General features: G+C 40.7%; 1 protein-coding gene across 1 annotated transcript in view; it reads right to left on the bottom strand.

Moving 5' to 3' along the window:
- Positions 1–2303, bottom strand: part of LOC133107754 (chloride channel protein 2-like) — a 112147-nt gene extending 109844 nt beyond the window's left edge. The window contains exon 1 of the mRNA XM_061216910.1: positions 2109–2303. Coding sequence (XP_061072894.1) covers positions 2109–2159 — 51 coding nt within the window. The 5' untranslated portion in view covers positions 2160–2303. The remainder of the gene's footprint in view (positions 1–2108) is intronic.
- Between the last annotated feature and the right edge of the window lie 8047 nt (positions 2304–10350).

A 10350-nucleotide genomic window follows, 5' to 3' on the forward strand; every position in this document is an offset into this window, starting at 1 on the left:
CTAAGCAGCTACAGATGACTGTACAAAAAAATGGGTTATTGGCTTGTCACCATAGAGGAACCCTTTTTAGGTCCTTTATGGAACCTTTGACCACAGGTGTGAAGTATGAAAGCTCTCGGACAACTATTTTACCCAACAAAGAACCATGGAACTAGATAGGGTTCTCCTATGGCATGAGTGGGCAATTCCAGTCCTGGAGGGCCGGTGCGTATGCAGGCTTTTTTTCTACCAATTACTCCGGCTAAATGAGCTAATTGGCCATATACACAAACACTAGTTCACTCATATTAGATCACAGTAAAACTATATCATATAGGGACACAAGATATAGGGACACAAGAACAGTTTTCGACTGTCATTCATGAATTTATCAAGAAATGTCACTAAAATGTCGGATGACATAAATGTTAGGGCCAATTTAGTAATGAAGGCCAGCAGTTGGCATGAAAACCACAAACGGATACAGCCTTTGTTGCCCACCTCTGTTCTACGGAATCAGAGGGTTCCCTTTTGAACCATTTTCTTTCTGTGAGTTTACTGAATGCAATTCAGACCCCAATATATCTGTAGCTCCCAAAAATATTTTCTTACTTTAGCATCAGACAAAATATATACACGCACGGTTGGCACTTTGACAAGGGATAGTCAGCACAGGAAGGGACGAGTGTTAAGAGCGCGTGCACGGATATGGACAGAGACTATGAGGTGACTGAGCTCGGCGTTTGCAAGCGTATTGGGGAGGACACAGCACTACGAGAAATGATCCTGCGTCCAGTGTTGAATCAGTGGCCAAGTTATGCAACCCTCGTGTTCCTCAAAGTGTGAGAAACTTTTTACAGTGAGAGAATTCACGGCACAAAAGCTCTCTTTATCACACAAGACGTGTTGTTCTTTAATATATAATGAACTTACTGTTCACTGGCGTCTTTTCAAATTGTTAGAGCTAAGGTTTTTTTAAAGCCTGCCGCATGTGCTTAGATTGTACATTTCAACAACGGCGCGACAGTGAAGCAGGTCGCTTCGTTTCATTCGCTCATTGCTTAGGTACACAATCAGTCAATCACAGCGCTCATTCGGGCCGCTGGTTTCCATGAGAGACCACAGCAAAGGAAGCTTTTATTTCTACTAATGTTCAGTGTTTGTTCGGAAAGGAAATAGTCCCAAGGTTACTTAAAATTAAATCACAAAACAATTATGAAAATGTCGGTGTTATACACACAAACTGAGTTTTGTCCGCTACACATCAACTGTATGTATACTAAAATAAAGCATTTTCATGATATTTTGGCTGATTAACAGGTTAGTGTGCACATTTAGAAATGGAGCCTTAAGAGTGGCACGTTGGATTTTATAACAACTGGTCGCATATTCTTCACTGTAATAGCATCCATAATCGCCGCAGCGCGTCGTCAACATCTCATGGTAGGCTATATGCCTCACTTGTGCCAGCTGTTCTGTGAGCGGCGTAACTACACTGATGCATCGAAATAGTTCAAACCGATTTCGCATCTCCAGTGCCCACATTCTGCCACACATTCAACATGTGTCCATGCCTTTCCAATCTCGTTAAACGTTTCAAGTCATAGCTGCATTTCCTGAAAATAGTAAATATTTATGGTGATGCATGATTTATATTAAATCTGTCTATAACCCACGCACACCAGTACACGCATACATTTGTGTCACTTGTTAAAAAATATGAATGTTCATTATTCTTGCATGAACTAGCCCTCTGTGTAGTTCGATAATGGCAAAGATGGACAGACAGTAGACAGATAGACGGGCATTATGTCTGCAGATCCAGCTGTGCATCAAATCACGCCATCATCAATGTAGCCTATCTTCTTCCAAGAATAAGGATATAATTACAGTGACATCAACTGTCCACGTACTTGCAAAAAATTTGGTAAATTATTATATTAAAGCGCGCTGTTTCATTTTTGAAGAAATGTTACAGCGCGTTTAAAAGTTAGAAATCGTGCTGCTTCCTAGAAAACTGGTTAATTGTCATCAACTTTGAACAGACATTCAGTCAGTAACAGATTAACTTCGTCGGCGTTATGTACTACACCATGTCCAACAAGTGATTTGGCTACAAGTGAACTTACCAAAGTTTGCTCATACTGTAGAGCCCGCTGGTCGGTTCCGTCCCCTGCCATGGCTGCGTTCAACTCAAACTGCCGGCAGAAATGCCAGCGAAATAAGGGAAAAGGGAATTGTTTTATACGCTTAAACAAAACACACCGACTGCTAGGGTGCCTTGGAACACAAAACTGATTCGAGGGCCACGGACGCTTGTTGTTTTGAAGCGGAACCCTTGCATAACTTCACTGAATGTTGAGATCCTACATTTTATATCCCTGAATTTTTCGCAGAATCCACGCCGAGGCGGGACTTGTGGGACTTGAGTAATCGGCACACCCCCTTTTCCCTCTTGAAGTGGTACAGTCGGACTCTGAAGTTTTTGAGTTGTACAATTCCAGTTTAGCCAACGAGGGGATGTGAAAGTTTACTATAACTAATGCATTATATGCGTGCATGCGTCTTTTCAAACAGTCACGATCTTTTAACTGTAGGCCTTCATTTCACGTAATTGAAACCCAGACAATAATACAGGAAGTCAAGTAAAGAAAACGGGAAACTAAATAATATCTTGAAGGGTTGTCAAAAGTATAAAGCGAAGTGCTTTTTGCACTTTAAGCAAATTAAATATAACTGAGATGCCAAGGAGACATGACGTTTGAGATTCGACACTTTCATAATATTGGCTTATTGATGAATGGAAGTAATTATCTTCATAATAATTCACATTAACCTGGTGGTCTAAATGTGAAAAATGGCATGGACCCACTGAGCCCATGCAGCTGTCATGTTATTGTGGTATAAACAAATGTCATGGTATGTATTTCAAGGCGAAGTAGGGTGGGAAATACATATGTAAACGTAATTGTTGCAGCCTTCTTTATCAATGATTAGTGCCCTGTTGTTTTCACAGATACCATAAGAAAGTTTGAGTTAAGCCTGGGTTGTCAATGGATATCACACTTACTGAGATATGATGTGATAACCCAGGTTCAATTCAGCATAGAAAAATGCATTGCCTTAATGAGTCAATAGACTGCCTGGATAGTACACATAACTGTCATTTTAACACACCTCCGTGTCCAGGTAAGGATAACACATTTTGTGTTACTTTCAACACAGTCTGTGTTAGAAAGTCTCAATTTGTAATGCACAAATGATGTATCTGTAACACAAAATTACTCATTTTAACCAAAACTTTGTTGAAAGTAGCACATAAGTAGCAACACAATAGACTGGACTGATTATAAAAACTTTGTGAGTTAGTGCTTTTTTCCTCAAAGCACCACATTTATAAATAATATAAAATGGATGAAAATGCTCTCTAATGAAGAGAGACTATTTTTAGTGTATTTTATGTACTCAGGGACTTCTCCCCTAAAACACTATAACAGCCTATTTGGGCTTGTGTTCTCAACAGACCTCCGCTGAGGATAATTAGTTGCTTTAAATTCCAGTTCTTGCTTATGCTTTAAATCACATAAATAATCAATATGTGGGACACCTGTAGATCAGCTGTATTGTGAAGCGAATCTTTTTTGGCACATCTAGGTTTAATTGCTGCTGTAGGGGAAATAAGGATTCACTCTTTTTCTAAATTAGTCACGCAGTGTCATGTAGAGATCCTCCATATTTCCTCCAGACTCTGTCACATCCAGGCTTCTATACCTCCCAAAGTTATTGGACACAATCCAGCTAGTTAGCAGCCAGTTGGGCGCTCTATGTTCCTCATACCCGTACCCTGAGTATTGGTGTCCCTGCTGGTTCTTCAGTACAAAGACACAGTGAGACATCCTGCAGTTAAGTCTACCTTTCCCAAAGTGTTGCTCTCCATGTTTGGTGGTCTATGTCTGAACTTGGGGTCTTAATTATACTTTTGGAACAATTCATCTGATGGAAACATAAGATAGTCTTTGGACCAAGGACCAGGAATGGACATCATATTGAGAAACTAGCATTGTCCACTCCTGGTCCTTGGTCCTAAGACTTACTTGTGTTTCCAGAATTTAGAATAGTTTGTGATTTTCTCTCTGTCCCTGTGAAGACTAATTAATCAAAACCCTGCATCCTGGAGGAGTTGAGACCAAAGTGTGCATGCAGGAGAAATGGACCGAGTTTTTGGCACATGAAAAAGGGAGGAAGAGGAGAGGGATCCCAGAGGTTATGAAGTATTTCTACTGTCTCGGCTAAATAAATGTAAAAATTAATTTGGAACTACTGTATTCCCCTGTGATCTCTATGTAATCCCTTCTAAGATTAAACTTTTATATCGACTATAAATGCACCTCCAGCAAATTGGCTGTTTTTTCCGCATCAGAAGACCATGAAACCAGGGTCGCGGAGCGGGCATGACCCAATTTATTTCAATACTGTGTCAAGCACTTCCTCACGGCTTTCACTGTGATCATTATTTGTGAAACTCCTCCAGGTATTGTGTGTCAAGAGAGTTGTTTAATGTTCTCATGTGGTGACAAAGAATGTGTGGCATTGGACAAACACATCAATAGTTTGATTCATTTTATTTTTTTGAAGTGCCTGGAAACCATTCTTTCTAAGAGAGTGAAAAGACACACACACACACACACACACACACACACATCCACACAAACAAAGGCCTTCATCAAATAATGCTAATACTTATTTGAATATGTTTTCCTTGATCTTTCATTGTCTTGTTGTGTACATTTCCTGAGCTGTCTGTCGAGGCAGAAGTAACTGATGTGCTGGAATGGTTCTGACTGCCTTTCTCTCTAAATCCCCATTTCCCAGCTGTCCAGGGTCCCATTCAGATCAATTCATCACCACCACACTCCACACTCCATCATCAAACAAAGGTCTGAATTCCTTTTCCAATATAGTCGATAGTAGCAGTGTTAATAATTATGTGATCTGCTGCTCTGCTTGACTTCTTGAAATAGTACAGAGCGAGGATTGATTAAGCCGATGAAAAAAAATCCTTTGGCACAAATAGCATTTATAGAAATGTGCATAAGTTTGAGTTTTAACAACCCTAGGCCATTACATCAAAGCAAAATCTAATTTAATGAATGTTTAGTTGCCCATTTTAAATGATCAGTAAAAGAAAACAAGTGAATGAAGAGCCTGCTAAGTGCTGCTAAGTGTGAGTCCCATTTTCCCAAAAAGACAGAGGAAATTCAATTAGACTCACAAAATACCTCCAGTGATGTCAACTTCCACTTGATTGGTATTTGTCAGGGCTGATAACCTTATTGCACACAGATTGTCTGGAATGTTTTATCTGATTTCATCAGCTATGTGGAAAGACTGACTGAAGCCCTGTGTTCATACGTACCTATGAGCCAAAGTAGACAGTAATAATCCTGTGTATAAATTAATTTATTATACTGTTGCATATGCGAAAACAGCATTTTCAAGCAAACCAAATAACTGCAGTGTTTTTGTTATTTACTGTATTTTATACAGTGGCTTCAGAAACGCTAAGCTTTATAAATGGTTTCATACCCTTGCCCTGATCTATACCTCACAATTTTATCGGTCTTTTATCTACAAAGAGTTCCTAGGACTTTATGACTTGGCTTCTGTCCTGACATGCAGTGTGAATTGTGGGACCTCATATACACAGGTGTGTACCTTTGTCAAAACATTCTAAAAACATGTTTTCACTTTGTTATTATGGGTTATTGAGCCTAAATTGATGGGCAACATTTTTTAATACATTTAAAATTACACTTACAAGACTATAAAGTGTGCAAAAATGAATACTTTCTGAAGCCACTGTATACACACTCAGCGACCATTTTATTAGGTAGACCTCTATACCAGCGTGTTAATGCAAATATGTAATTAGCTAATCATGTGAGAGGAACTCAATGCATAAAAGCATAGACATGGTCAAGGGGAACATAATTTTCACAGACAAGTCTACAGAGGTTACAGAGAATTAGGGGAAAAAAATGTCCAGTGACTGGCAGCTCTGTGGGTAAAAACACCTTGTTAATGAGTGAGGAGAATAGCTAGACCTTCAAGCTATTCAAGCTGACAGGAAGGCAACAGTAAGACACACATTACAACAGTGGTATGCAGAAGAGAATCTCTGAACACACAATGTGTCAAACGTTGAAGCGGATGGGCTACAGCAGCAGAAGACAAATAAGTCCAACAAATAAGTCCCAAAGTTGAATAAATAAAACCTGTCTACCTCCACCCTCTCGTCTGTAATCCTCTCCTCCCTACCATCCGCGGAGTCTTTCTCTCGACTATCTCCCGACGATGCTGCTACAACCCTCATGTCCTCCCTCTCATCTTCCTTTGACTCTCTGTGTCCCCTCACCACCAAACTAGCTTGGGCCTCCCCCCCCAGTCCTTGGCTTTCTGATGCTCTACGAGCTGTCTGAGCCAAACTGCGGGCAGCGGATAGAAAATGGAAAAGGTCCTGTCTCCCCAGTGATATGGTTTCCTTCCATGCCCTCCTATCATCTTTCCATTCCTCTGCCTCTCTAGCTAAATCTTCCTTCTTTCATTCGAAAATGAACGCGGCCGCCTCTAATCCTCGCAAACTGTTCAACCTTCTCCTCTCTTCTGGCCCCCCCTCCCCCCCACCTCCCTCATCACTCACACCTGATGACTTTGTCTCCTTCTTTGAAAAGAAGGTTGATGCCATTCGCAATTCCTTCTCGCTATACAACATGTCTCTTGGTTCTGTTGTCTCTTCCCATGGCTTTTCTTACCACTCTTACGCCGATGACACCCAACTCTTTATTTCCTTCCCCCCCGATACCCAGGTCACCACACAGATCTCTGCCTGCTTGGCTGATATCTCTGCGTGGATGACTTCCTACCACCTGAAGCTTAACCTTGCCAAAACTGAGCTTCTCTACATCCCTGCTAAGTCTTCTCCAACAATCGACCTCTCACTAACTGTTGAGGACTTTGTTGTTTCCTCCTCCCATACGGCAAAGAATCTTGGGGTGACTCTTGATAACTGCCTCACCCTGGCTCCACAAGTATCCTCCACTGCCAGAACCTGCAGGTTCGTCCTCTACAATATTCATCGTATCCATCATCTCCTAACAGAGAAAGCCACCCAGCTCCTAGTCCAGCTGGTTCAGAATGCTGTAGCCCGCCTGATCACCAGTCAGCCCAGGTCGGCTCATGTCACCCCTCATTGGCCTCCACTGGCTTCCTATTGCCGCACACATCCGATTCAAGGCCCTAGTGTTGGCATTTCAGGCTGCTAAGGGGACTGCCCCACCTTAAATACAATCCTTAATCACTCTCTACTCCCCAGCTAGACCACTCCGGTCTGCCAGCTCTGGTCGCCTTATGGTTGCCTCTCTACGAGAACCTGGCGGTCGAGCTGCACATTCATGCCTGTTTTCCGTTCTGGTTCCTCAGTGGTGGAATGACTTGCCTACCACTGTCAGGATGGCAGAATCCCATCCCCTATTTCGACGCAGACTAAAAACACACCTTTTCAAACTGTACCTTAGTCCACCCTCCTGATTTCCCCCGCCCCCCTTTCTGATATCCCTATCCCTCTTGTCTAACACCCCCCCCCCCCCAAAAAAACCTTTTTTTAATGATTTTTATGATGACTATATGTTTAGAACAACACGTCATGTGTATTTTACTAGTTATGCATGTGATGCTTTAACTTGTGGAAGAACCTATGCACTTGTAAATCGCTTTGGATTAAAAGCGTCTGCCAAATGACAAAAATGTAAAATGTAAATGTAAAATACCTAATAAAGAGGTCACTGAGTGTATGCGTATATGCAAAGTAGCATGATACATAGGGTGTATGGTTGCTCTTGTGTTACTATGATTATGTTACTTTTATGGTTCTTTGTTAGGTGGTGTAAGTTTTTCCTCAGGATCATTGAAGCACTACATACTGTATGTTAATCTCTCCAACATTTTTTCCATTATCATCATTGTCATTATTTTCACCATAATCACCTTCATAAAAATGATTAATATAAAACTGTTATGCACAAAATTGCAAACCCTAAATTATCTTTGCTAATCCCTTCTAAGCAGTATACTTTGCCTGCAAACATTGCTCACATTTTGAAGTAATTTATCTTTATCTATATCTATTAGGCATCATAGTTATCTTCATCTTAACAGCATGGTTCCAACATACTCATGGTGTAAGTAGTTGTGAAGGTAAGTAGGGGTTACTTATGGAGTAAGTATGTGTGAAAGTAGGTGGGGATAATTTAGAACGGGGTTTTTAGTGAATGAAGTTATCTTGAAACACAGAGGAAAACTGAAGCTATTGATCAACATGTTTCACAGGGCAACATCTAATCCTGGGGCATGCTGAGTGAATCGGAGTCTTGTGATCCCTTTGGAACAGCACATTAAAGGTTGCACCAGGTGAAAATGTGTACAGCAGTAATGGCAATGTAAAATCCAATCAGCAAGAACACGGTCACTTTATATCTTGACAGAGACATTTACCAAGCTCTGCCTACCACCTTTCATATTCTCATATCCTTATGTGGTAGCCGAGGAATTGCATTATGAAGTGATATGCTTTTGAATGAGTCTCACCTTCCAACCAGCCCCCCCCCCCCCCCCCCCCCTTTGACCAGAAAAGAACAGAAAAATGTGAGAAATATCCAGAAAAGGGAAGCTGTCCATAAGGCAGCCTACTCTTGAGCCGAATACAAACCCCCTCACACGGTGCAGGTTAGTTCCCCTGCTGTGGCACCTTCTGAGCTGCGGTCCCTCCTCTGTTAGTGTCTGAATGAAGCAACAAATGACAAAGGAGGTGGACTGTCCACTCCCTTGATTATAGAAAAGGAGATGTGGCCAGTCATGTTTAGTTTAGTTTAGTTTAGTTTAGTTTAGTAATATCCCCATTAGCTGTTACCCTAGGCAACAGCTACTCTTCCTGGGGTCCACCAAATGCATACAATACAAGAAATAAAGATAGAATTAAAAGAAAATAACAATGGACAAATGTTAAATAATGAAATAATGTTTTCCAATTCGGGTGTGCTTATAATTATGTAAATATTTGATGTTTTCTGTGATGTGTGATATTGTTTTTGGTTGTTTTCTGCCAAGACCTTGGAGTGACCAAAATATGATTATACAGCTGATAGGTCCAGTCCATTGTCTCTATTGGTCAGTTTGCATTCCAGCCGTGCCAATGTCCACAATATACGCACGGCTAAATTGAATGTTCACACATCTTTTAAAATTACGCCTTTGTAGATCAATCAATCAATCAATCAGTTTTTATTTGTATAGCACTTTTAACAAAGGGCCTTTGTCACTAAGCAGCTTTACAGAGAAACCGAAATGAACGTAACTTAATGTTACGTTTAAAGGTACAATAGATCATTTCGGACTTCTGAAGGTCAAGAAAGGAATTGCAGGAACAAACACGCTCAAACCACAACGCTGTTTATCCCTCCCCTTCTCTGTGAATGCGCTGACCTTGAAATGCCATTGGCTGTGACAATTAGAACCAATTTTCAACCAATGAGCTTGAATTATTGTACAGCTATAAGATGTTTTGGTAGTGTGCCGGCCTGTCAACTGCATATTTTGCAACGATAATTTAAGGACTATAAAGACAGGCAGAGGGTGATTCAATTTGTCAGCGAGCCTTTTTCAATAATAGCAAGGGATTTTACAATGGTCTTGTAATAATGCTTTAAGACAAAAATCTTTTGGACCTTTAAAGTGTCCTTTGATTGGGAAAGGAGTAGGAACGAAAAAAATACAACTTAGGCAACATCCTCGGATCGTAATACCAGCTAGAGCACCAAACCCCGGCGAAGCGAATGATGACTCATAATTACACAGTTATTTCAATAGCTACACGTTATCCGGCAGTGTCTCAATAAACGTCTACAACAAAAACAAATTATTTGTGTGTGTCAGTGTCGTCTGGTGTAACGTAAACTAGCAAGCTAGCTAAGGTTAGTGCAGTGAGGATACGTTAGTACCGTTGCTACGATAGTGGAGTGGGGGATACATTATTGCTAGCTAACGTTCACAATACCGTTGCTTAGCAACCAATAAACTACTGTTCAGCGGAAGAATACATTTACCATAAAACATAGTTCCATTAAAAATACATTTATTTAAAGTTTGTCTTGTCTTTCTTTAGTGACATTTTGAAATATAAATGTGGTAACCGTTTATGGAACTCGAACCTGTGGTCCATCGTAGATATTGGCACAGCTAGGATTCTCATTCCATAACGCTTAAATACGCTTAAGTACGCCTTGGAACACATTATGTTTTGGCGGCTGTGTGCATTTT

The sequence above is a fragment of the Conger conger genome, chromosome 13, assembly GCF_963514075.1.
Source record: "Conger conger chromosome 13, fConCon1.1, whole genome shotgun sequence".
Lineage (NCBI taxonomy): Eukaryota > Metazoa > Chordata > Actinopteri > Anguilliformes > Congridae > Conger > Conger conger.